General features: G+C 48.4%; 2 protein-coding genes across 2 annotated transcripts; both read right to left on the bottom strand.

Moving 5' to 3' along the window:
• Window positions 1-522: 522 nt before the first annotated feature.
• MYF5 (myogenic factor 5) lies at window positions 523-12,358 on the bottom strand. Its single transcript, XM_081928750.1, has 3 exons — window positions 11,652-12,358; window positions 4,524-4,599; window positions 523-3,451 (listed from the first exon to the last, which is right to left on the bottom strand). The coding sequence occupies exons 1-3, from the start codon at window positions 12,201-12,203 to the stop codon at window positions 3,252-3,254; spliced, it is 828 nt and encodes a 275-aa protein (XP_081784876.1). The 5' UTR covers window positions 12,204-12,358; the 3' UTR covers window positions 523-3,251.
• A 10,730-nt stretch (window positions 12,359-23,088) lies between these two features.
• On the bottom strand, window positions 23,089-26,171 carry MYF6 (myogenic factor 6). The gene is made up of 3 exons (XM_081927911.1): window positions 25,210-26,171; window positions 24,914-25,004; window positions 23,089-23,596 (listed from the first exon to the last, which is right to left on the bottom strand). The coding sequence occupies exons 1-3, from the start codon at window positions 25,804-25,806 to the stop codon at window positions 23,478-23,480; spliced, it is 807 nt and encodes a 268-aa protein (XP_081784037.1). The 5' UTR covers window positions 25,807-26,171; the 3' UTR covers window positions 23,089-23,477.

The raw sequence follows: 26,171 nt of genomic DNA, 5'->3' as shown, positions 1-26,171 counted from the left end.
TTAGGTTGTAAGAACTGTAGGCATTTCATGGGTCAAGACACAGCTGATGAAATTCTGCCTTCTGTGCAAGTCCTAAAGAAGGCTAATGGAATTCTTTCTCCTATGAACCTTAAAATCAGCTTAAAAAGCAGACAGGTGAATCTAAGAGCCCATCTGCACAGCAATTTATTTTCAGCAAATGGATAGATGCCAAAGCAGTGCAACAATTCCCCAGAGTCCTTACAGACATGTTGGAGGCCAGAGCCTTGGGTAGTCCCTGTCAGCTGTGTAGCTGATGGGAGCAGAGGTCCATTGGTCTATTTAGCCAGTGTGGTGTAGTGGTTTAGAGCGATAGGCTCGTAATCTGGGGAACTGGGTTCGCATCTCCGCTCCTCCACATGCAGCTGCTGGGTGACCTTGGGCCAGTCACACTTCTTTGAAGTCTCTCAGCCTCACTCACCTCACAGAGTGTTTGTTGTGGGGAAGGAAGGGAAAGGAGAATGTTAGCCACTTTGAGACTCCTTCGGGTAGTGATAAAGCGGGATATCAAATCCAAACCCTTCATCACCATCTTCTTCTTTAGTGCAGTATTGCTGACACTGATTGGCCCACTGACTGGCGCTCTAGAGTTTCAGGCAAGGATCTCGCCCAACCCTGCCTGGAGCAAACACTGTACCACTGAGCTACGATGGACCTTCCCTTATGGACCACTGCAATGCATATTACAGCACAATTTACATTATTGGGTTCTGGGTGTCCACATAAGGTGTGCTCAAGGAAAGTTACAAAACTCGCTTCTCTCATTGTGCTTTGATTTGGCACTTAAAGCCCTGTAGATACAGCTCAGATGTGTCCTCCTGAGTACACTCCCCCAGATAGAAAAGTTCCCACAATAAAGGCTTTTGGAGTCATGGACAGTTTTACAACATTTGCAAAAATCCAACATCCTGATTCCTTCTGCTGTAGGAAACGCTCTTCAGCTTGATATACAGCTGTTTCGGGATAGTAAGTCATGAACGGCAGGACTCTCTGTTTGAAAACATTTGCCAGCCAAAAAGAGAGCCATTGACCTTGCTTGCGACTCTTGAAAATGCCAGCTAGCCAGAAAGAGGCGTATATTATATTACGGGCATGTGATTTGTCAGTGTTACACTGCATGCCTTGCAGAAGGTCATTTGCAAGGTCATTGTGGCACAAACTGAAACGGAGGATTCCATACAGCTTCTCTAGTGTGTAGTGGGCCACCATTCATTGGAGCTGATGATACTTTCCATAGTTGCTATGTTTTATTACAGTGGATTTTTGCACTTTGCTTATGGAGCTGATGGTATAAAATACCCTACATGGAACTCACCAAAAGAACAGCACATGCATATACACAACAGTTGTACTGTAGTCTATGCTGAATGCTATGGAAAACACCAGCAGCATAACCCTAAAGAAGCAAATCCCATTGAGTTCAATTGTACTGACTACTGGCTAGACCTGTGTTGGGTTGGGTTGTAAAGGTGAGTACTTACTGTCACAGCCGGTTTACAAAATTTACAGTTTATAGAGGCAGTAGAAGCATTGAAAAGGATCAGATTGGAACTTCTATGCTGGCATCACCACATTCTCCCCTGCCCACCCCAATGTCCAAGGCAGGGAGGAAATAACAGGGTTACATTACATATAAATTGAGAAGTTTTCCATTGTGATATTTTGCACACTACAAACTATCTAGCTTTTAGTACTGTCTAGCTCAGCTGGTCTCTGAAGAATTGCTAATCACTATAAACCTTAATGTGCTTTGCCCTTTGCAGAACTCTTTCCTTTCATAAAACTGCATGATTGAGTTCCATGGAGATCAAAAGTGCTTTTAAATGTTACGCTTGAGCCTTCCTGCTATTTTTTTCTTTAAGTACAGCATATTGAAGAGCTGCTCCATAATACTGTAGCAAGACTCTCTTTTACATACAATGAACTGAAACAGAGATTTCTTCCCTAACCCCCCCCCAAAAAAATCCACAAGGCTTTTTTATTACCATTGAAAGCATGGCTATAAAAAAAAAACCAGAATTGGATTTGCATTCCAGTTTTTCAAGCACCGATTTAGTTTGAAAAAAGCCCACCAAAACATTTAAGTGCTCCTCTCCGTTGGAGGGGGCCTCTTGACTGGAAATAGTAAAATAGAGCATCAAAAACTGTTTTGGGGGTGCTATTTGATTTCTAAAGGCTTCTGTGTAAAATGATACCGCCATGGCAGTAAAAACAGAGGCAGTGCAAAACCCTAGAGGCAGGAACATCAGCGTCCAATGGCTCCCCTAGTGGCCAAAATATACGGTAATGACAATTTGCTCCTTTCAGAAGCAAACTGCCTCACCCTACCTGGTTAAGGCTGTTTACTTGTTATAAAAAGCAGAGGTGTGTGAAAATTGCCTCTCAAAATTCTCCACTTTATTTGTGGGCAGAAAAACAGGAGTGCTATTTCAGCAAAATTTCTACGAGGGAGGAGAAATTATCCAAAATTTTCTTAGGAATGGAGCTGACCATTAGCCATGGAAATATCTTCATTCCTTTTCTCTAAAGTTTCTCTCCACCCTCTCCCCCTGCTGCAAATGAAAGCAACTTCGTTGAAAGCCTGGCCGCCATTCTGCATCCTCCACACAGACCTGAAGTTGTTCCAGGTCACGGAAGAGGGGGAAATGATGTTTGCCACACACAAAAATGGTAGAACATATTCAAATAAAATTCTACAAAGTGGCCATCTTTCTCTCATCCCACAAGAAAAAGATAACCTCAGAACCTGTCTCAGAAAATTGTATTCTAAGAATTTTCAGCTCATCTCATAAAAACAGCATGTCGGTGTTGTTTTTCTCCTCAGTTGGGAAAAATACACATATGAAAATATAACTTAAATTCTATCTGTCATTTTCGGCATCTCAAAACATGAAGCTTTTTTATGTGTGAGCCAGCTCTGCCTGCATGTCCATTCTTGACAATAACTAGGGTTTTAACATAGCACAGTTTAAAAACCCAACATGGAATTATATAATATTAAAATATAGATGTCTTGGTTAAATATAATGTCATTCCCCTTGTAGAAAGGAAGACGGGGCAAATATATTCACAAATGTACACATTTTAAAGTGACGTCTCCTCTATATACATATTTTTGGTCCAGTGGAATTCCAAGGGCCTCGGATTTCAATGGAGAGCCTCCTTCTCGTTGCTGTTGGGAGTTCTCAGCAATGTCCGAACGTGACCGGAGCTGGTCTCAAATCTCAGCCAGCTCATAGTACATGATAGATGAGCTTGGGATGAGGGGTCTCGGGAGTGCCTGGCTGTGACTCAGGGCTGGCACCAGAAGAATCCTGCAGCAAAGTGGAGTCCTGCAGAGAGAGGCCCGCCTGGTCCGAGGAAGAGATTCTATCCACTATGCTGGATAAACAATCCAGACTGGAGAGGGCTGTGCTCACTTCAGACGGATAGACTGGGGCGGGGGAAGAAACAAAGGACATTCAATGGAAAGTAAGACATTAGACTTTGTGTTAGATGGGCAGACTTAAGGCCTGTGGGATCTCCCTCTCTCTTTAGGTAAAACCAGTGCTTCCCCCCCCCCCCAGGGCACTCAATGGTACGCAGTACTGGCACCTCTTTTTGTTGTTGTTTAAGAGTGTGGCACTTACTGTAACAACTTCACGGTGAGTACCGACATCTCTTTTTCTAGAAAAAAAGCACTGGGTAAAGAAAACACTGAGATCCACTAATCAGAGCTAGATCCAACATAGAGATTGGTGTTGAGGTGGAGTCAGAGGCAAAATGGTGGTTCAGTGACAGAACCAATTGCCTCCTGCTTTGAGATGATTTGCCTCTACAAATCTACATCTGAGGCTGCAAACATGACACACAGTCACACTGGAGTTCCCCCCTCAAATAATTCTGGGCACTGTAGTTTATTAAGGGATGCTGGGGACTGTAATTCTGTGAGGTGTAAACTGCTTTGGTCAAAATTATTTGAGGGGGGAAATGTGTTTTAGATGGGCTTTAAAAGTATAGTCTAAAGGAAGCTTGAGTTCCTTTGCTCAGCATAATCTTCACATGGGGCAAAGCCTCCTTTGCTGTTGCTATCATTAAACAACTGAGAACCAAAACCCCTGCTGATCTCCTGAAAAGCACCCAAAAATCTACCAGCAGATCTCAATCTACCTCCTACCTGATCACTATGCTTTATTGCTTTGTATATTATATTAATTTTTTTTTATCCCAGCTTGAGCATTTTTAATGAATAGGCAGTTGGCAGAGAATATTATTATTAATATTTTAATATTTTTTTGGAAGCCGCCCAGAGTGGCTGGGGAAGCCCAGCCAGATGGGTGGGGTATAAATAAATTATTATTATTATTATTATTATTATTATTATTATTATTATTATTATTTAATTGAAATGCAACTAAAGCTGCCCTCTCCAAAGCCTTTTGCTGATCTTCCATCAGAGAGAGCACCTCTCTGGTCTTGATTTTATCAGCACTTCCTTGGAGTGGGAAAAGGATGCTGAGCCTTACCATTTTGGAGATCAGAGCAATAGACGTTTTCATGAGCAACGTTTCTTCTGGACCACATCGGGATGTTGCATTCAGCCTGAAAGATGAGAGAAGAAATGAGTTTCATAGCAGTTCCTGCAATGGCTACTACTTCTGCTGCATTGGCGTTGGGCATCCAAGAAGGAGCACTCCAGAATAAGACAGGAAGCTATGGCAATATGGAGGCTACGTTCCACCTCCACTGACAGGCAGGAGGCCTTTCAATACCAGTTGCTGGAAACGGCAGGTCGGTAGAATGCTGTTGTGCTCAGGATATGCCTGGGGGCTTCCCAAGGGTATCTGGTTGGCCACTGTGAGAATAGGATGTTGGACTAGATGGGTCACTGGCCTGATCTAGCAGGCTCTTCTTATGTTCAACAGGGGAAGCTGCTTTGGTCTACCTAGCTCAGCATTGTGAGTTGCCAGGGACTGAACCTGAGGCCGTTTTCATGCAAAAGCATGCAAAAAGCATGAGAGCCAGTGTGGTGTAGTGGTTAAGAGCGGTAGTCTTGTAATCTGGGGAACCGGGTTCGCGTCTCCACTCCTCCACATTCAGTTGCTGGGTGACCTTGGGCTAGTCATACTTCTTTGAAGTCTCTCAGCCCTACTCACCTCACAGAGTGTTTGTTATGGGGGAGGAAGGGAAAGGAGAATGTTAGCCGCTTTGAGACTCCTTTGGGTAGTGATAAAGCGGGATATCAAATCCAAACTCTTCTTCTTCTCTCCTGCTAAGCTACAACCATTCCCATAAGTGAACCTTCTCAGTAAAGGTTTTCTTTCGTAAAGAAACTTTATGGATGGACTTTACTCATAGTCTGACGGACAGATTTTCTCCCAGGTTAGGGTGACTAGCAATGACCCTGTGACCGCGGATGTGTGGGTGCTTGGTTTTGTGTTATCTCAAACCAGGTGCCTTGTTTGAAATTGGTTCTGCCTATTTGTTTTGCTGCTGTCCTTTTTCGCCGAAGCAGCTTCCTTCTTCCGTAGTCCAAAAGATTCTGGGTCCTGGACAGTAGTGTTTGTAAGAAGCTGCCCATGGAAGCTCCTCATGCTTAGCTTCCAAAACAAGAGATTTGGGCCTGTGCGGTTTATGGAGCCACCTGCCTTGAAAGCCCTGCTCCCAACAACCCCTGGTGTGTGGTTACTCAGTGGAATGTTTATGTACTCAGAGACTCTCTATACCACGCCACATGTTCAAGGTTGAGACCTGGCATTAAAAGAAGGAGCCCTGGTGAGCTGTGCATCACTTTGAAGCCTTGATCTTGCCTACCTTTCAAGAGGAAGTTGGTTGGAAGACCTTCCCAACTACAGGTACTGTATGTGATACTATAGTGTTATTATAGAATTATATAGTATTGCTGCTGCTGCAGAAAAGTGACGGAGTAGCAGCTTAAAATCTATGCGGTGCAACAAAGAATTGGCTGCATGAGTTTTTGTTCTCCACAACTACTCTGTAATCAAAATTTCATTTCTGAAATGCACTTCATTTCTATCCAACCCCACTTCTCTCCATCCCTGCTCCCCCACCTCCCAGAGAATTACATATGCAAATATATATATCCTTGCCTATTCCGATTACACTTCATGGATCTGACGGACTCCAGCCTACAAAAATTTACTAATGAACCGAAGGAGGAGGCCTCTCAATAAAACATGCAGAATAGCAAAACCACAAACAAATGTGTGATAAGACTCTTTGTTACAATATTACTACAAATAGTAGTACAGTGGTATCTCGGGTTAAGTACTTAATTCGTTCCAGAGGTCTGTTCTTAATCTGAAACTGTTCTTAACCTGAAGTACCACTTTAGCCTATGGGGCCTCCTGCTGCTGCCGGGCCGCCGGAGCACAATTTCTGTTCTTGTCCTGAAGCAAAGTTCTTAACCCGAGGTACTATTTCTGGGTTAGCGGAGTCTGTAACCTGAAGCTTATGTAACCTGAAGCGTATGTAACCTGAGGTACCACTGCAATTGCATGGGCAGATCAGCTACTGAGATTGCTTCCAGACAGGAGTTTTTTGCTGTGCGTCCACACACAAGTTTTGTTTTTTGCAGCGTCCACACCCCCATAACATCATCGGGCTGCAAGCCCATATTTTTGGGGGGGCATTGTTTTATATTTAATCCAGATTTAATCTGACAGCTGAACATCCAAAAAGATTTTTTGGGAAAAAAACTGTTAGACATCTACACTTGCTGCTAGAGTGCAAGCTAATTAGCGTCATTTGCGGGGGGGGGGGATTGTCACATGTGTGATGGTGACCTTTTTGTGGGTGGCCTCTATCACTCCCTCTGCTACTTCTGTTTGCTGCTTACCCAAACACAAGTGGCCATTTTGTTCTGGGTGCCCAAACAATGCAAGCATACATATTCCCACCAATTGTAGCCTACTGAAGACGTGGCCAGATTTCAACAGCCCAGTTAGAAGGAGCTGGTTTCTCAGGGACTCTGCTGGGTGGGAACACCTTGCAGACTAATATGTGCATTGCAGGGGGTTGGACTACATGACCCTTGGGGTCCCTACCAACTTTATAATCCTATGATTCTATTCTATGATAATGCCTTGTGCACTTTTAAAAACACATCATTGCAGAGGTTTTGTGCAACACCTCTATATCTCCTGTGCAAGCCTTAATCCAGTAAATATCAGCTCTTGCACAAGACCTGGATTTAAAAATTTAAAAAATATATTTTGTTTAGTGCAAGGTTCCATTTTCTGATTGTGAAACAAAATAATTGATGCTTTTGCACATTCCCTGGTTTGTTTATTTTTCAAGAAGATGTGCACACACCAGTGGCGTAGCATGGGGGTGCAGGGGGGGCCGGCCGCACCAGGCACAACATCTGGGGGTTAGGGTTAGGGGGCACAAATCCACGGGTTAGGGGGTGCAAATTACTTGCCTTGCCCCGGGTGCTGACAACCCACGCTACGCCATTGGCACACACATACACAGAGGTACAGAAATACCTGTGCACATGGCCAGAAGAGAAAATGGCACTGGAGAGGAGGGATGGTTGAGAGGAGGGAATATACTATCTCTCAATACACTCCATCAACTTCCACCCTCTGGTGTGGATGGGAAGCAATGGAATAGCAACGAAAATCCATGACTGGGAGAGGGGGAGAGGACAGGAATGTGTGTAAGCTGATGTTCCAGACAGATGGTGCCAGACAAATAATGTACACAGAAAAATAGGATCTGAGTGTCCCTTTTTGCGATTTAAGCACTTCCCCACAATCTGGCAGGAGCACCCTGAATTGCCACAGCTGGTAGTAGTAACGGTAGCGTTTCTTATGAATTTGGTTAAATCGGATGGGAGCCTGGCTCTTGCCTGAACAGAGTGTATTTTCTGCTTTCTGGAGGAGGGAGGAAACCATTGAGAAGGCAGCCAGCCAGCCCAGGCGCAGTTTTAGGAGTTCCCTTTGACTTCCAATATTTCCTCAACGCTGTGCTCCGAGGAAGAAGGGGAACGAAGGCCAAGCAACCCGGGGCATCTCCAATCTGTGTGAGCTGCACTAACCATGGAGAATGGATTGGAGCAAGGGAAAGCCGCGGCCAGCCAGGACAGGACCTTTTCCCAAGCGCATCAAAGCTTGGCACATCCGGAGCCAAATGCCTGGTGAAAAGAATGTGGTTTCAACAACAACAACAGTCCCATAACACAATGTGGGAGGGAGGCCGTTCTCTCCATCAGCAGGGAAGAAAAACTGGGAGAAAACAAGCGTCATCTCAGAGGGAGCTGTTGTTTCCACCATTATCTTGTCCATCGTTAAATCTTTTGATCAAATAAACTTACAGTGGAAAACTCTGACGGTGCAATACTTGATCAGAAGTAAGTTAGTTCAATAGGGCTAAATCCAAGGAAATTTACACACCGAATTCCCAGGATCTTCCTCCTTGCTGCTTAATAGGACCTCAGGCGACGGCTCCTTCAGCACGCCCAGAAAACTGGGTTAGTTAGAATTGAAGGACTTTTCACTTGCCTGTCGATTTCAAACGACTTTTCAAGATCTGGGCGTCTGGCTAATTGCTTTCATTAAGAGTGATCTAGGACTAACTCCACAAACCACAAACATGTTTACAGTACTTCCGTAATAGGGAACACGCTGAGTTCAACGTTCGCTTGCTTCCAAGAAAACACGCACCGGCTCACAGACAGAAGCTCATTGCCTCGCTTGCAATTTCCTGGCCACGCGCGTTACAAAGAATCGTGCGCAAGATCGCAGCGCAAAGTGAGCGCAAGTTTTGCCTTTACTCCTTTGCTGACCCTGCCGCGGCGGCAAAACGCGCGACTTTCTCACGCAACCGTGTGGTCCCATGCGATGCATAGTTAATAAAACCGACGTGCCTCCTAGCAAAAATTAGGCTTATACTGTATTCCCAAATTATTTGGCCGAAAACTGCAGCATTCCAGTTATTTAAGTCTTTTGCATTATGTCACATTGCTTTGAAGGATATGCTCCTACCTTAGATCGACTTGATAAAAGTTGCTAGCTTCTGAACAACGCAAGGCTCTTCCTCAGAAGCAAACAATTTGGCCAATGACGCAACAGTTTATGAAATCACCCAAAATCCATTTTGTTCTGACGTAAGTCAATTCGTTTCAGTGTTCAGCATTAAAATATATCTTACGCTCACATTTCTCACCATCTGCAGACACGCGAACGGCTCCCGTATTGACCATCTCCACCAGCAAAGAGATCTATCGAAATGGGAGGACTGGGTTCAAGCGCCTGCTCAGCAAGGAGAACTTACACCGCAATACCTCACCAACTTACTTGGGAGTATTGAACTCAATACTTTGCTTTCCATCTGTCAGATGAGAATGATAAGGACCTACCTCGCAGGACTGTTGTGGATGAGGAAAGCATTTCCAAAGCACATAGCAAATTCTCTAAACGCGACTAGCAGTCTATCACAATGCCTTGCTCTGGGGGTGCGCGCACGCGCAAGCTCACGGAGGTTCAACAGATTCTCCACTCTTGCTGTTTCCCCTCTGTTAGCCTTTACCTTCCCATAGGCTGGTTTGTGTTTGTTTTTCTAATCTGTCATATATATATATATATATATATATATATGCAGGTTTTGGTGTCCTCGGGTGTCTTCCCGTGTAAAAGTCCAACTTTTACACGGGAAGACACCCAAGGACACCAAAACCTGCATTCCTGTACCCGTGAAAATCTACGAAAGCATATATATATATATATATATATATATATATATATATATATATATATGCTTTCGTAGATTTTCACGGGTACAGGAATGCAGGTTTTGGTGTCCTCGGGTGTCTTCCCGTGTAAAAGTTGGGGTGTCTAGGCGACGTTTCGACGAGGTCTCACTCGTCATCTTCAGGCTGGTGCTTTCGGCTTCTTGTTACTGGAACAGAGCAGGATCTCAGTGTTTGAGTTCCTATAAATACTGTTGAGGGGGTGTGGTGTATAGCCTCCAATGTTCTGGGCAGAGAGGAAGTTCCCAGGCTAGTGTGCCTTTTCTTCTTTTGTTCCTTAATTACTTGAGGGATATCTTGAGTGATTTCTTGAGTGATATCCTGAGTACCACTTAGGTGGGTCATTAGGTGTGGATTAGTTGCTAAAGTCTTTGTGTCTTGACCTCTTGAACTTTGTGAAGAGTTTTTCTGAGAAGATGGCTGTACTGCACTTAGTTGTGCTCTGGCTTGGCTTCGTGTATAGGGGCGAGCTGTGGTTTTGTGGCCTGTGTCAGCCAGATCTGTGTAGGGATTGCAGGGGGGTGCAGCATCCGGAGGTGCCACCATGGTTTGGCTACTGGATGGTGTCTGTAATTTATCTGTGGAGAGGGTCTGGGTTTGGGTCTGGTGTGGTTGATTGGTGATGGCGTTCTGTGTGCCTCTGGATCATGGAAGCCATCGAGATAGAGAAACACCCTCACAACATGAACAAGCGTGACGACACATCCCGCTTGCCAGACATCTGGAAATTAGCCCTCCCCACAAAAACTGACACCAGATCCAGAGGCACACAGAACGCCATCACCAATCAACCACACCAGACCCAAACCCAGACCCTCTCCACAGATAAATTACAGACACCATCCAGTAGCCAAACCATGGTGGCACCTCCGGATGCTGCACCCCCCTGCAATCCCTACACAGATCTGGCTGACACAGGCCACAAAACCACAGCTCGCCCCTATACACGAAGCCAAGCCAGAGCACAACTAAGTGCAGTACAGCCATCTTCTCAGAAAAACTCTTCACAAAGTTCAAGAGGTCAAGACACAAAGACTTTAGCAACTAATCCACACCTAATGACCCACCTAAGTGGTACTCAGGATATCACTCAAGAAATCACTCAAGATATCCCTCAAGTAATTAAGGAACAAAAGAAGAAAAGGCACACTAGCCTGGGAACTTCCTCTCTGCCCAGAACATTGGAGGCTATACACCACACCCCCTCAACAGTATTTATAGGAACTCAAACACTGAGATCCTGCTCTGTTCCAGTAACAAGAAGCCGAAAGCACCAGCCTGAAGATGACGAGTGAGACCTCGTCGAAACGTCGCCTAGACACCCCAACTTTTACACGGGAAGACACCCGAGGACACCAAAACCTGCATATATATATATATATATATATATATGCTTTCGTAGATTTTCACGGGTACAGGAATGCAGGTTTTGGTGTCCTCGGGTGTCTTCCCGTGTAAAAGTTGGGGTGTCTATGCGACGTTTCGAGATGACGAGTGAGACCTCGTCGAAACGTCGCATAGACACCCCAACTTTTACACGGGAAGACACCCGAGGACACCAAAACCTGCATATATATATATATATATATATATATATATATATATATATATATATCTTCCAAGATCGCTATGCCCTTCTGCTCTGCGGGAAGCCCAGGCGCAATGCGTAACCTTGAAGCGCCTTTTGTTTCCAGGCGGCTTAAGGAAGCGCCTGTCTTTCCCCTCGCGGCGCTCCTAAGCTCCCCGCGCGCTTCACACCCGCCACGACCCCCTACGTAGCCCCCGCGCAGCCGCTTCCTCTGGGAGAGCGCGAAGAGGTCCCCTTTCCCCTCCTGACCCGGTCCCCCAGCCTCGGGCGGGATCCCTCCAAAGTCCTTACCAGGCCGTCGGAGCAGCTGGAGGTGGGGCTGTTGGGCTCGGAGCAACTTTGTCCGCCGGGCAAGCGGTAGTAGTGATGCACTTGCTCCCTCAGCAGCTCCTGGAGGCTCTCGATGTAACGGATGGCGTTCCTCAGGATCTCCACCTTGGGCAGCCGCTGGCTGGGGTTGGCCGTGGTGCACCTCTTGAGAGCCTCGAAGGCTTGGTTGACTTTCTTCAGCCTCCGCCTCTCCCGCAGGGTGGCCGCCTTCCTCCTGTCCACCGTGCTCGACTTCTTCTTGCAGGCTTTGCAAGCCCACAGCAGGCAGTGGCCGGCTTGGTGGTGGCCCGTGGGCGCCCGGACGTGCTCCTCGCCGTCGGATCCCCCGGGCAGATCTGCCGGGTGCGCTCCGAAGGAAGAAGACGACGAGGAGGACGAGGAGGAGGCTGCCATCCGCTGCGCGAAGTCCTCTTCCACCAGTTCCTCCTCGGGGGAAGGGATGCAGGAAGAGCTGTCGTAGAAGAAGACGGCTGAGGATGGAGAGAACTGGCAGCCGTCCATCAACTCGTCCATCCTTGGAGCTGAGGGCGCGCCAGGCGCCCGGGATCTGGGAGCCGGGCAGGCCAGGCCGGGGCTCTTTATACCCGCAGGACAGGCCAGGCTGCCCACCCAGGGGCTGTCTACTTGCTCAGAGCATCATCGCCAGGACCCCTACTTGGGGATGGGATTGGACGGGGGGACGTCTGTGTAGAGCTTCCCCCTCCTCTCTCCCAAGGGGACAACAGTCTCTTTCCCAGCTCCTTTTGGCTGCTGCCTTTTAAAGGCGCGGATCCGGGAGGCTCAATTAGTAACACTTTGGAGATCAGAGCAGAAGGAAGAGAGACAAGCAGGAGCAACCAGGAGCGGGTGGGGGGGGGGAGAGAGGCCTCCTTTCAAAAACGCGACGGCTCAGTTAAGTGTCAGGTCAGTTCCCGCCTTCAGGAAGCCGAAGGCTCCATCCTAAGCCGTCTGTTTAGAAGGAAATCCCACAGGGCAAGCCCTCTCTCCAAGGAAGGGTGCATCCCAACTCCACTTTCCTGGGAGTTTAGGACTTTCTTCTGAGTTGACGCGGCTGGGAATGCAGCTTTAGAATGGGCTGACCTTTGTTCTTAAGAGAGCAAAGTTGGACAGTCGTCGAAGATTTCAGGTAGCCGCGCTTGTCCGTGAAAGCAGAGGTGCCAAATGGAACACGAAGGACAATTGAAGGAACCTGCTCAAAAGCCATTAGGCAATGCGTCAGGCACATTCAGGAACGACCTTCCTGCTGTTCCTAGGAGTTAAAAATTACTTTGTGTCCTCCCCGCCCCCCGCCGCCCCGTTTCAGAAGGACGATCGCAGCCCTAGAGTCTCTATCCTAGAATCATCGAATTGTAGATTTGGAAGGGATCCCAGGGTCATCTAGTCCAACCCCCTGCAATGCAAGAATCTTTCACCCAAAATAGGGCTCGAACCCACAACCCTGAGATTAAGAGTCTCATGAGCTACCTATGGACAGTAATAGTAATAATACCAGAACACACACACACTCCTTTCTAATGACTGATCAAAGCTTTCAGGACTCCTGGCTTCCCAATGCGGCGGGCTGGGAGAATGATATCTAAGTTCTACCAGCAATTGGGAATTTTCTGATGGGCAGGAGGAGGAAAAATTTCACATAATTCTCCTTCCACCCCACCCTCTCAAAGGCTGACACTTTCTTAAACCGAATGGTTAAGATCATTGGGCAAGCAAAGAGTCAACATTTAAAGCCCAGTTGACTGTTAGTCCTGTGGAGCGCACTCCCATCAGATGTTAAGGAAATAAACAACTATTTGACTTTTAGAAGACGTCTGAGAGCAGCCCTGTTTAGGGAAGCTTTTAAAGTTTGAATCTTTTATCGTGTTTTTAATATTCTATTGGGAGCCGCCGTGGGCAGGGTATAAACTTATTATCATCATCATCCCTATTATTATTATTACTGTATTATTACAGCAGGGAGAGATAATGATTTGTGGAGTGGGGCGAATGGGGTGTTAAAATCTTGACTTGGTTTCCACACACACACCCAAAGCCCCTGCTTCTGCAGAGTCACCGGAAGCCACTGCTCTTTCTGATTTCCCAGCCCAAAGACAGGCTGCTTTAGCCCAAGCAACTCTTGCCCTGCCGCCTTTCTTCCTCGCTCTCTTATTTCCCCCCTTTCATTTGGACAGAGGCTGCGCCGGCGGGAGGCGGCTCCAATCCTGTCTCTGCACCGTTACAGATGCGTTCCAGCTGCCACCGCCCGCCCCGCCCCTCCTCTCAGGGTAAAGTTTCGAGTCTCACAGATCCTGAGTAGCTGGACACGAGGCGGTGGGAACAGCCTCCCCGGGGTCCCAGCAATTAAGAAGTGCAGCAGGGCAGGCGGAGGGAGGGGGAGCCTCAAGGTGGGCTAGGAAAGGGCCTTTTCGAAGGCCTTCATCGCCAAGGCGCCAACATGCTTTCCCCAGTTCGCATCTTGTACTTTTTAAGCGCTACTTTTCCTATGGAAAGAGGTCGGTATTAAACGTGCGCATAGGAAGGGAGAGGGCGGTTTCGATCGGTGTTCCTGAGTCCAGATGCAGAGAAAGCTCTTGCCTTCTGGCAAGGCTTCTTGCTGGCTTGGATGCGAGAAAGGTGGGTGGAAGAAGTCCGTCTAGGAAGGCAAAATTCATTTCTCCGCCCACATTTGCTTCTGGACCCGCCCGCCACTGGAATGTGGCCCCCGGAACATTGTCTAGAAAGGAATGTGGCCCTCCATCTGTTGGAAAATGTTTCCTATCTATGATGCAGTGTAGGCTAAGGAATCCGAAAAGGAAGTTAAGCCATTGACTTCAGTGGACTAATATTGATTTTGTGCGGGTCTTGGGTTGGTTTTGTAACTTATTTGTTACTTTTTCAAAATTAAAAAACACTTTATTTTTCAGTGTTGAAAAGCGTCGAAAGAGAAGTAGTAATAAGTAAATCAAAAGGTATTCGAAGGGGCGTACACAAATAAAATTGTATGAACAATTAACAGATGAATTGCTGAGTCCCTTCGCTGCTCAAAGGAAAGCCGTGATTAGGGCTATGTATACACTTAACCCCCCCCCAAAAAAAAGAAACCTGGAAATTTTACTGAGAATTGGCGATCACGTCCATCTTCACTGGTGTGGATCGATCATAAATAATAATTGATGATGGACTACTTTAAATAATAAATAAAAGCGAAAGGTAACAGAGGTGCCTTCAATTAATATTTTAAGAAAAGGTGAATGCTGCATATATATATAGTATTCACCTTTCTTTCATTCATATATATATATATATATATATATATATAATTTTTAATAAGCTAATACATAATATAAAGTTTTCATTTTAGCGAGGGCAATTTCTGCCTATTATAAAGCACAGGCGTGTCTGTCTCTCACACACGCTTTGAATATATTCCCCACTTGATACAGGTAAATGTTTTGAGTCATCTCTCTCCCCTAATAACTTCCCAGCCACCATAGCGTTGGCTAGGGCTCATGGGGGTTGTCGCGAGCACCAGGTTGGCGAACGCTCCTCTAAAGCAGTTTGCAAAGGGAGAGACGCTGGTAGAAAATAAACTTCTGGACAACCGGCGGATCCGTTCCTCTGGTTTCGGGGAAGAATCGCCCACCAAGCAAAGAAAGAGGTATCTGGTGAGCTGTAACTCGAGGACTGGCTCCGATGGAGGTTTTGAGCTCGCGGATTCCCCAGGGGCGAAAATTAACCCGTTTACCGATTTATCCTCCGAAGAACACAAATAAACTTGATCTTTTGCAAGCGCCAGCCGCCTTTTCCAGGGCGCTTTCTCTGCAAATCAGCTCGGTGGCTGAGAGGGCCTCGCAGCGGGGCTAATAATACAGTTTGATTCCTATCAGGAGGACCAGAAGCGCTGCGCGTCGCTCGCCTTGTTGCTTCGTGACCTCAGGGGGCATCAAATACTCGAGCAGATGCGCAAAGGGATGGGAAGCATGGCTGGTGCAGTCGAAAAGAAATCGTTAAGAAGGCGAGAACTAGCCTGGATGAAGGATACACCACTAGCTCTTAGAGAGAGCTGATTCTTGTGGGCTGAATGGAGAATGTGCAGAGACGCCAGTTATTGTGCACATTCGCCAGGCGTTGCTCAGAAAGCGCTTAGTAGCTTTTGCATATTCACCGCCAATGTGCTGTTTAAAAAGCTCGCTTATGGAGAATGTGCACATTTTCAAGTCAACAGTCCCGAAGCCCCAAATCATTACTTGACAGCCAATCGTGCTTCTATCAGGGAGTTGCTGAACGTCTGAAAGTGCAGAGGGGAAAGTGCCTTTACAGGAATGCTGTCAAAATATAGGGCAATAAAAGATTTCTTCAGATTTTGGTGAAAAAACTCGGTTTTTTCCCCGGGAGAAGGAGAGAGATTGAGTCTTTTTCGTAGTTTATTTGGAGTTTAGATGCACCCTCACAGAGAAACAAAAAATGAACCAACAATACTATCAATTTTTCTCGAGCCAGTGGCTGCACCTGATGAGGGCGTTTGAAGCACACCGCCCCCAAAACCATGGAAACTGTAGTTTACCCCTCACAGAGCTTAACAACACACTTAACAAACTACAGTTTCCCATGATTCTTTCCTGGAAGCTATGCGCTTTAAATTATGGTGTGTACGCAGAGCAGTGCTTCTTTCTTTCTCTTGAGTAAGAAGCGACCCCTCCAGCCTTCGTTGTGATTATTATTGAAGGGATATTTGCGCTTACAGCACGTCAGCTCTCGTCTCCTTTGTCCAGAACTTTTGGGAAAGTCCTCGGCTGCTTTCTCCTGCTAAAAGGAGCGCTGGTCTGTGTGTGTCGTCACTCCAGCAAAAGTGCATTTGGTATCTCTCGGAGGAGCCGGCTCCCTTTTTGTAAGCCGATCTCAAAACAAATTTGCAAACGTCCAGCCGGAGAGAGGAACCAGAGAAGCAGGGAGTGGGGGAGCAAAGGAGCCCTCTCCCCCGGAGGAGGCACTTGTGGGAACCGGGCATCGACTGAGTGAGTGAAAGGTTGCACGTGGAGGGGAGAGAACCGGCAAGAAGTTGACCCGTTCCCTCTCCGACATTTTCAGAGGCCTCTACAGAGCTGTGAAGATTTTACGCAGGGCACACGAGAGGCTGGCTAGAGATTGAACCTGCTTCCAATTCCAGGTCCAGCCAGTATACAAAATCAGTGGGAAGTCAAGGACGAACTAAGCTCTCATTGCCAGAATAAGTTGTCAAAACTATCGAAGGACAAGGAGTCTGGCCTGCTCCCCTACTTTTGCGTATGTTTCTGCTACACAGGATCTGTTCCACATCCCGTGGAAATTCCAATACAGTACTTACCTTTTTGCTACAGTGTGGGGGAGGAGTTTGCAAATCTTTGCATTTATCAAACGCAAGGTTTTTTGATGTACAGTGGTACCTCGGGTTAAGAACTTAATTCGTTCCGGAGGTCCGTTCTTAACCTGAAACTGTTCTTAACCTGAAGCAGCACATTAGCTAATGGGGCCTCCTGCTGCCGCCGTGCCGCCGGAACACGATTTCTGTTCTCATCCTGAAGCAAAGTTCTTAACCCGAGGTACTATTTCTGGGTTAGCAGAGTCTATAATCTGAAGCGTATGTAACCAGAGGTACAACTGTATACAGCAAAGATTCTTACGATGTAAGTAAATGACAGAAGAAAGGCAGTCTTAAGATTGATAACATGGCCACCATTTTAACTGAGTTTAATACGGGGGGCGGGGAATTCACATTGTTGTAACTCGCCCTGGGATCTCATGGTGAAAGGCGGGTAGCAAATGTTGCCGTCGCTTCCTCCTTTGTCAGGAATGCCTGCGGCTCTGCAGCCATGCGCCTTCAGCCAAAGTGTTCAGGGGACAGAGGAACTTCTTAGGAAGGCGTGACAGCCGCGACTGATTTGGAAGAGAAGGCTTGGGGGAGGGGGGGCACGGGGCAACATTCAGGTAAAAGAAAGAGAGAGATTTTGTACAAAGACGCGCTCAGATGGAGATGGCTGAGTTGGCAACACAGGACAAGGAAAAACCTTGAGCTCCGGACGCTGGTCCTCAAGGAAATGATTTCCTCCTTAGAAAGCTCAGTTTTTCACCATTCAACATATACGGGGTGGGGGCTGGCACCTTCAAGGGGACCCCAAAGACTCCCCCGCCGCTGGCAGATCCCCTCCCCCTTCCCCTCCCCCCCAACCTCTACTCGGCTGCGGGGCCCGTCTGCGCCCGAGAGCGCACCTATGTCAACACAGCCGTACCTGCCCCAGCGGCGGGAGGGCTCCGTCCCAGCTGCAGAAGCCATTGGCCTGGACTGGCCGAGATCAAAAGCGGCCTGCGGGAGGCAACGGGAGCATCAGGCCAGGGGCAAGAGGCCAGGGACTCCTTTGGTCCCACGGGTGCGCTGTCCCGGGTTCCATGTTCCAAAGGCGCTGGCTGCGTTTCTCTCCAGGCAACTGTTTCTCTGGTTGGCAAACTGATGACTATCTATGGATGTATTAAATTTGTATACCGCAGTTCACCCGTAGATCTCAGGGCGGTTCACAACATGGCATTCTGAAACAAGCTGGTGACTTCAGCTCCTTCCACCACCAGCCAGCCAGCCCCATCTAAACAAGGCTAGAAATGAATTCAACAGATGCTCATTAAAGCAAGCAATTCGAGCATGGATCCTAGCTGAGGCGGCGGGGTGAGGTGGGGAAGCTTGTTGGTTCTCACTGGAAGGATGAATGACCAACTGGGGTCCGGGTTCAGATGATATACACTGCTGGGTTTCAAGCCACTAGAGTTCCCCCGAAACTGCGTGCTGTTGAGGGTGGAGGAGATGGAACGCTGTTCAGATTCACGATGCATTCTATTTATTTTGTATGAGTCTATGCATTGTGAAAAAGAGCATCGGATTGGCTCCATGCTCAGGATTCTATTACTAGAACCACAAGTGTTCAGCAAACAGATGAGGTGGATTTATTTTTTCAGCAAAGGGCCATGACCATCTTGTTGACATGACAAAGGGTGCTTGGGGGGGGGGGTACGTGTAATACTCTAAACAGGTCATTGATATATTGCAAAGGGGTCAATGACAACATTTTTTTAAATGTATCAGATATCACCTATAAAAGGTAAATTGGATTATTATTATTATTGTGGGGTGCAGTATGGGCTGGCAATTTGACAGGACCAGGCCAATATATTTTGGCACCTCGTGTGCCCCCCCCCGCCACACCTGGCCTCGGGGGGGGGTGCTGGCCCCGCATTTTGATGACAACGGCATCACATGGACACTGAAAACAAACAAACTTGCGTGCATGAGGAACTCCAATTTTCATTTTTATAAATACAGTACCTTACTAGGTTAAGGTCTGGTTAACAACAATAACCATTTTTTAAATGTATACAAATTTTCTCCCCCTCCCCGTTCTGTTTTGTTTTCTACATGGGTTCTATTTCTCCCCCCCTTTCTTTTCCCCATCTTATCTTACTCTGTGCATTTGTAATTTTTTTATCTTTAATTAAAGAATATATATATAATAAATAATTAACATTAACACCCATCTGAAAGCTATCAAAATTCTAGTGGATCAAAACCATCAGAATCCAGCAGGGTTAACAATGTGCCCTACCTTACAGGGTTGTCGTGAAGACTACCGTGAAGCGCTTTGAGCTCTCTGAAGCTCCATATTGGTTATGGCAGGCTTCCTCAACCTCGGCCCTCCAGATGTTTTGAGACTACAATTCCCATCATCCCTGACCACTGGTCCTGCTAGCTAGGGATCATGGGAGTTGTAGGCCAAAAACATCTGGAGAGCCGAGGTTGAGGAAGCCTGGGTTATGGTATGGTGAGAGAGGGTGCATGAGGCCATCAGCTTGCTGAAACCCGGCAAGTCTGGAACTGGACAGTGCCTGAATGGAAGACTGTTTGAGAACCATGTGTCCACTTGGGAGAAATGGCAGGAAATATACAACAACAACAACAACAACAACAACAACAACAACAACAACAACAGACAAAGCAGTCTATTATTGGTGTGTTGCCCATAGACGCTCTGCAGTAACAGACACATTGCCTCTGCGACCACCCCATTATCTTCTCAATGCAAAGAACTGCCAAGCACATTCCTCCCCCGTAGTTTGTTAAGGGTGCTGGGAATTGTAGTTCCATGTGGGTTAAAGTATAGTCCCCAGGATTTTTTTTTTTTAGAAAACCAGGCGCCTTAACTGTCTGGTGTGGATGTGAGGCTAGGGGCAGGAGCGGGAAGATCTCCTAATCTCTGAGGTCCATCAGATAACTCAAGGATGTAGGAAGTCCAACCTGCAGGTAAAGTTGACCTTGTTTCAATCAGCCCCAAGACGAATAAATCTCTTGCCTTAGTTCTCCAGCTGTTCCCTTTGCAGACCACCTTCTCCCTGGCCTGGTGGGTGGGCTTAGGGGAGCAAATAAAGGGTGGGGTGGGGTGGAGAGACCTCTCACTAGATTCAGACACAAAACCTGCTTATCTTTCTCCAGAGTTGTGCTTCCAACGGCCGCGTTTGCTTTGGCTTTAGAGTTAGGTAAAGATTATCATTCTTAATATCAAATCCAAACAGTGTAATTGCAAACACACCCGGGGTCTCTTTGGCTGCAGCCCCCGAGGTCGCGTTGGGCTGGGAGGGGTGCAGGCCCGGGGAGAGAGACTATTTTCTTTCTTTAATGAGAAACCTTCTTGGAAGTCCCTTTTACTCCAAACAATTTCTCACGTTACTGCGCTTTGCAGGGAGAAGACAAGGACGGAAGGGGAACCCAACACCGTTTGGTAAGGCTAAAATATCACAAGGAAGAGCTGAGACTAGGCGGGGACGCACAGACATTGGCGGGGGGGGGAGAGGATAGTTTTCGTTCCTGGCTGCTGTTTCCTTCGGGTGGTTTGGGGCTCCTAAAAGCTTTCCCGCCTTCGAGATCGGCAGAGTCGCGCCAGGGACAGTTTGGTCTCTCAAGGCAGAGGGACTTTTCCCTGCAGACCCTTTCAACTTAAAAACACGGACAGCGTTTAAGTTTCTAGGCCTTAAGACACAAAGACTCTGCTGGTAATAAAAGAGAAGCGTCGGTCAGCATCTAGGTTGGCGAAGGGCTGCTCTTCATACACACAGATTTGCTAAATCCAATTGCTCTAAGGATAATAAACCAGGGTTTTCTCCATACAATGCAGTAGAACGCTTTAGGACTCAGTGGGACTTTGATGTAAAGTCGCTAAGAAGACTGTGACGTGAGCCTGCATTGATGACAGTCGCAATATATATGAAATCGTGCAGATAACATTACAGGTTTGGAGTGGCTGAGTGTGTAAAAAGGACTATTCTCTGAACACAATCGGCTTCCAGAGTTTGGATTGGAAGGCGACCTTCAAAATATCGGAGTGAAATTCTCATTTTGTAACTAAGATGCCAGATTGGAGTCCTCTGCGCACTTACTCGGGAATAAACCCTACTGAAAAGAATAGGACAAAATGTTGAGGTCAGGCGAAATTATATAACCCGTGGAACTGAATCGACACCGTGAATCTATTCCTCTTTACTCGGAAGTCAGTCCTAGGGCCTTACTCCTGCGTAAGCGGGCCCAGAACTGCCCTTCTAGAAGGCGACACGATGCAGGATTGCTTGAAAAAAATCATGATTATTCTATCATACTAACAGCTCAGGCCTGAGCTATTCTCTGTTGAGGATGGAGCATGATAAAAAATAATAATCAGGCAGAGGCAAGTTTCCCTGTGAATCACACACGTGCACAGATTCCATGTCTACTCAGAAGAAAGTCGCACTGATTTCCATGTGCCTTACTCCCAAGTAAGTTAACACAGGATCGAGACTTTAGGAAGATGCAAAGAATGATGTTCGGACAGCCACAGCCCGTTAAGATACGAAGGCAGGGGAAAATCTCCAGATCAGCAGTCTCTGCATGAGAGGCTGAGAGATCTGCCACCCTCGAGATCATTATTATTAATTATTATTATTATTATTATTATTATTATTATTATTATTATTATTATTATTATTTACCCGCCCTTTAACTTAAGGTCCCAGGGCGAGTTGCAGCATTAAACCATAACATTACAGTAAAAACAATTTAAACAAGTTGCAATCATAAACATCATGAGAGTCCCAGAACATAATTAAAGTAGCAGCACCAAACCACAAAATACGCAGAACCGGGACAAACCCACAAAGCGCCTTGCAGAGAATTGGAAACGTTGCATCTCTCTCTGCGTGGTGAGGCTGGCGAGGACGCAGGAGGAGGGCAGGGAAGAGAGACGTGGGGGGAGGGTTGTGGATTCTTGGTGGTCGCCCCTTCCTGGGATGATAAACAACTCTGGTTACAACTAAGGGCTGTTCTCCCTGGGAGGAAGAGGCTCGCCTTGCCGGCCTCAGAAGCGGGTTGTTTTCCTCCAGAGGTGCGCGCTTGGCCCCTTCCTCTCAGCCACTTAACCCCTTCATCACGTGAGACGCCCCTTCTCCACATCTCAAGGGACTGGACAGCCTCCTGTCGGAGCCTCTGGATCTCACGCCCATCCATTCTGCTTCAAACAAGGCTGGAGTGCAACCCAGGCGCACAACCCGCCAATGGGGGGAGGGGAGGAGGAATAGATCCTGGCAATATGCAGAGATCGAATGCAAAAGGCACACCCGGAGGAGCGATCTCTGGAAAGCCGGCAAAAGAACAAGAAAAGCGTGGATTCGCGGCAGTAGATGCTCATTGAATGCATGAGGCCTAGCGACTTGAGCAGACATACAGAACGGGAGGTTGTTGGGTAAAAGCGACAAGCGAAGAAGGCAAGCTACAAATAACGAAAGTGCTCTCTCTCGCTCTTTCTGTTCCTAAGCCATTTACTCTGCTGTTGTCCCGTTCATTTGATGACTTCAGAGGAGGCACTCGTACTATTTCAGTAGAACAAATGGCCAGAGCTCGATCTTAAAATAATCCCACGCACGAGGAAATGCCATCCGTTTCAATAACCGGTAGTACGTTTCTGAAAAAGCGGTCCCCATTGTTCCTGTTTGGGGGTCGGAGTTAGAGAAAGAGAAGAACCCATATCATTTCCCTCTCCCCCCGCCAGCTTAGAGTCTTCAGTTGAATCACACAAACGCCAAAAGGCTAAAAATATTCAAGCATAGCTTCTTTTTTTACACAAAGCGATTTATTTTACAACCTTGGAAACTTTATCTAGCTTTTCTTATATACAGGATCACTTTCCACATTTTAAATAGATAATAATTTGTTTGTCTTTGTTAAAAAAGGGAATAAGAGATAAAGAAAAGTACTAACATTATATACAAAAACAAAACCCACGCAAACACAAACCCTAAATCTCAGGAACTTTAAAAAAAGAGAAAGAGAAGAGAATACAAGGCAACCAGGAACTTCCTTCAAACAGGAATGAACTGTGTTACCCAAAGAAAAGACCCTCAGTAAACCACAAGGCAATATATTAATTATAAAAGGAGAGGGTTGGGGTGGTCGAGGCAACGTTCGGTAAAATAAAAATACCTCTGAAAATTGATTTTGCGGGGCGGGGGGCGGGGTGGAAATGCAAGCGGGCCGGCGCACTTTTGTCGGAGGGCAAAACTTCCTTTTAAGAAGATGCGTTTTTATTTGTTCAGCTGTGTGTTCTTTTCCACAACGCCGCCCTCCACCCCATCTAGGATTTCCAGAAGATTAAATTAATTGTGATTTAGTCCAAAGGGCGAAGTGGAGGAGGGGGAGGGGCGGAGAGGGAGGGAGAGAGAGACCGTCCCTTGCGGGGCTGCTGCATGTTTCCAAAAATACTACCAGGCCGGCTACTTCTCCACGACTTCCTCCCCGCTGGGTACTTTGCGGTCTTCCGACGAGATGCTATCCACGATAGAGGAGAGGCAACGGAGGCTGCTCGACGCGGACGAGTCGCCAAGGGGATTCCCTGGGTTTGGAAGGGGGGAAAGGCAGTTTAGCGCACGCGGGATCGGGGCCCCATCCTCCTCACGAGCCACTTGTGTTTCTGAACCGAAAAGCACCCACAGAATCCCACGGCAGGAGCCCTTCAAAGACCCACACACTGATCATGGAAGGGGCGGACAGGCGCGTCAGATCTGTTTTGTTGCAAAAAGGTGGAATGCCAAGATCTACCAACCCAAAGTCAGGTGCAAAGGGCAGGCAGTTTAGAATAAAATCGTGGTGGTGGAGATTCTGAATCCGGCCATTTATTGTCAGCACCGGGCTGACACTTCTGGTTACCACCTATATATATTCGTTTCCTCCGCCGAATTCAAGGAGTTGGGGTCTCATCGTTAAAAGGATTGGCAGCCGGAATCCCTTGCAGATCTATTCCAAATGACGGAGAGATCGACCACCCAGGGGACCCCTCCGTGTGTTATCACCTTTCTGGGACACACGCCACTTAGACAGATGCAGCAGACTGCCAGGTTTAGCCCCCCCCCCCCACCGGGAGTTTTTTAGAAACGTGAATCCCATTCATTTCCAGCAAGGATTTTACTCACAAGCCCAAAACATGGGGGGGATTTTGCGCCTCTCAGAGGACGTATTTTTAGGATCACAGGCTGAGGAGGAACCTATTGCGAAATGTGCCGCTGAAAGAATCGGGTCCGCTTCCAAGTCAGTGAGCGCAGGACGGAGTGGGGGTGCGGTGTGTTGCGATCCTGCAAGCAACTCCCGAGGCAATTCACGCTCCCAACGGGAGCTCTCCAGAAAGCAAACGCATTGGGGAGATTACCCAGGTTTGGCCTGATAAAGGAGCGGAACAGGTGCAACTCGCAGCTGGTGTTGAAAGGAAACGTCGGGATTCCTTCTGTGCGCTTCTCCTTAAGACAGAGAGCGCGCTTGCAAACTGAAGTACCCGCGCTGTAGAGAGGAGGTCCTGCTCAGCTCAGTGCTTAGGATCGCGCTGCGCCTGATTTACTAGGGCAGAAACTTTCAAAGGCGTCTGTGAGCCTCCCCCTCCCCTTCCATTCCAAACCAGCCGCCATCTCTCGGGGAAAGAATCCCTTGGGATGCAGGGCTGCTCCAGGGGACCCGTCGGCGCCAGAAATGTGGGACTTGGCGTGTGCGCGCGCGCGCAAATGTGAGTAGCCAAACCAGGCGAATCCTGCGAAGTGAAAGCATTTGGGCTGCGGGTGGGGGAAGAGAGGGCGTAGTGGGGGGCACAACAATCCCGAGTCTCCCAGCCCGATGAAACACCCCACCCCACAGCCCCAGTCTCCTTGTCAGTGTGGAGCTTTACCTTCCTTGGCGCCGATGGGCAGCGCCCTGGAATGCTCCGAGCCGCTGGGCCAGTCGGCGCTGCAGGGGCTCAAGAAGTCGGGCGGGGGCACCTGAGGAAGGAAGGAAGGAGAGAAAGAGAGAGAGTTGGGGGCGGGAGTGGGGCAGGGGGCTGGCACGAAAGGGGAGTGCCGATCGGCGGCAGCAACAACAGCAGCAGCAGCAGATCCGCCGCTGGCCCGGCTGCGCGCCCCTCGCCAACTCGGAGCGGGGCTAAGGGAGGCGACCGCGCCTTTTGCGCGCGGCAGTGGCGCTTACATGGCCCTGCTTGGCGCTGCCGGCGAAGGCGTCTCCGACGGCGCCCCCGTTGGCGGGCAGCAGGAGCTGCTGGTGGCTCTTGTCCTGCTGGTCGAGGCGGTGCAGGAGGTCCTGGAGCCTCTCGATGTAGCTGATGGCGCTGCGCAGGATCTCCACCTTGGGCAGGCGCTGGTTGGGGTTGGCCACCGTGCGCCTCTTGAGCGCCTCGAAGGCCTCGTTGATCTTCTTCAGGCGCCTCCTCTCGCGCAGCGTGGCCGCCTTGCGCCGGTCGGTGGGCGCCGACTTCCGCTTGCAGGTCTTGCAAGCCCACATGAGGCACTGGCCCGGGCAGTGGGGCGCCTGCAGGCCCGGCGGCGCCAGCACGTGCTGCTCCTCGTCGCCCCCGATGCTGCTGCTGCCGCTGCTGCTGTCGCCCCCGCCGCCCCCTCCGGCCTCCGGGGCCAGCTGGTCGGGGCACGAGCTGGGCGACAAGGGGCCCTCGCTGCCCGGGTACAGCGGCGACCCCTCGTCGGCCATGTCCAGGGCCTGCAGGCCTCCATGGTCGCCGGCGTCCAAGTAGAAGAAATAGGAGCCGGGCTCGAAAAGGTCCATCATCATGGCTCTCCCGCCGCCTCTGCGCGCCTCTCTCGGAGGGGCTCCCGACCGAGAAGCCCCCGCAGAGAAGCCGCCCGGCCCGGCGGAATTTAATTAGCGCGCTGACATCAGGGCCCCCGGCTGCTTTATATATAGAGTCGCCGCTGAAACCCTATCCCCGGTTTAGCTGTCGCGGCGCATCACCCTCGGCGAGCCCGGCCAACACGACGCTCCTTCTGGGTGCTGCTGCTGCTGCTGGCCGGACAGAGCGACAGCCAGAGACCATCCTCGCCTAGTCGAGGAATAAGAGGCCTTGGGGAGAGATCCCCTTCTCCCCAAAGCCCTCTCCCAGCTTTCTGAACCCCAGACCCGTCCAGCACAGCCAGAGT

Source organism: Podarcis melisellensis (assembly GCF_964234715.1).
Source record: "Podarcis melisellensis genome assembly, chromosome: 10".
Lineage (NCBI taxonomy): Eukaryota > Metazoa > Chordata > Lepidosauria > Squamata > Lacertidae > Podarcis > Podarcis melisellensis.
Note: the sequence above shows the minus strand (reverse complement) of the source record. Positions and strands in the feature narration are given on the sequence as shown.

Bases quoted from the DNA above. Each gene is read 5' to 3' on its own strand.
- MYF6 (XM_081927911.1), bottom strand. From the start codon at position 25,806: ATGATGATGGACCTTTTCGAGCCCGGCTCCTATTTCTTCTACTTGGAC. The intron at 25,005-25,209 runs GTAAGCGCCACT...TTCCTTCCTCAG, and splicing joins GCAGCGCCAAGCAGGGCCAT to GTGCCCCCGCCCGACTTCTT. The intron at 23,597-24,913 runs GTAAAGCTCCAC...TTCCAAACCCAG, and splicing joins GCCCATCGGCGCCAAGGAAG to GGAATCCCCTTGGCGACTCG.
- MYF5 (XM_081928750.1), bottom strand. From the start codon at position 12,203: ATGGACGAGTTGATGGACGGCTGCCAGTTCTCTCCATCCTCAGCCGTC. The intron at 4,600-11,651 runs GTAAGGACTTTG...CTCATCTTTCAG, and splicing joins CCAGCTGCTCCGACGGCCTG to GCTGAATGCAACATCCCGAT. The intron at 3,452-4,523 runs GTAAGGCTCAGC...CCCCCGCCCCAG, and splicing joins TTGCTCTGATCTCCAAAATG to TCTATCCGTCTGAAGTGAGC.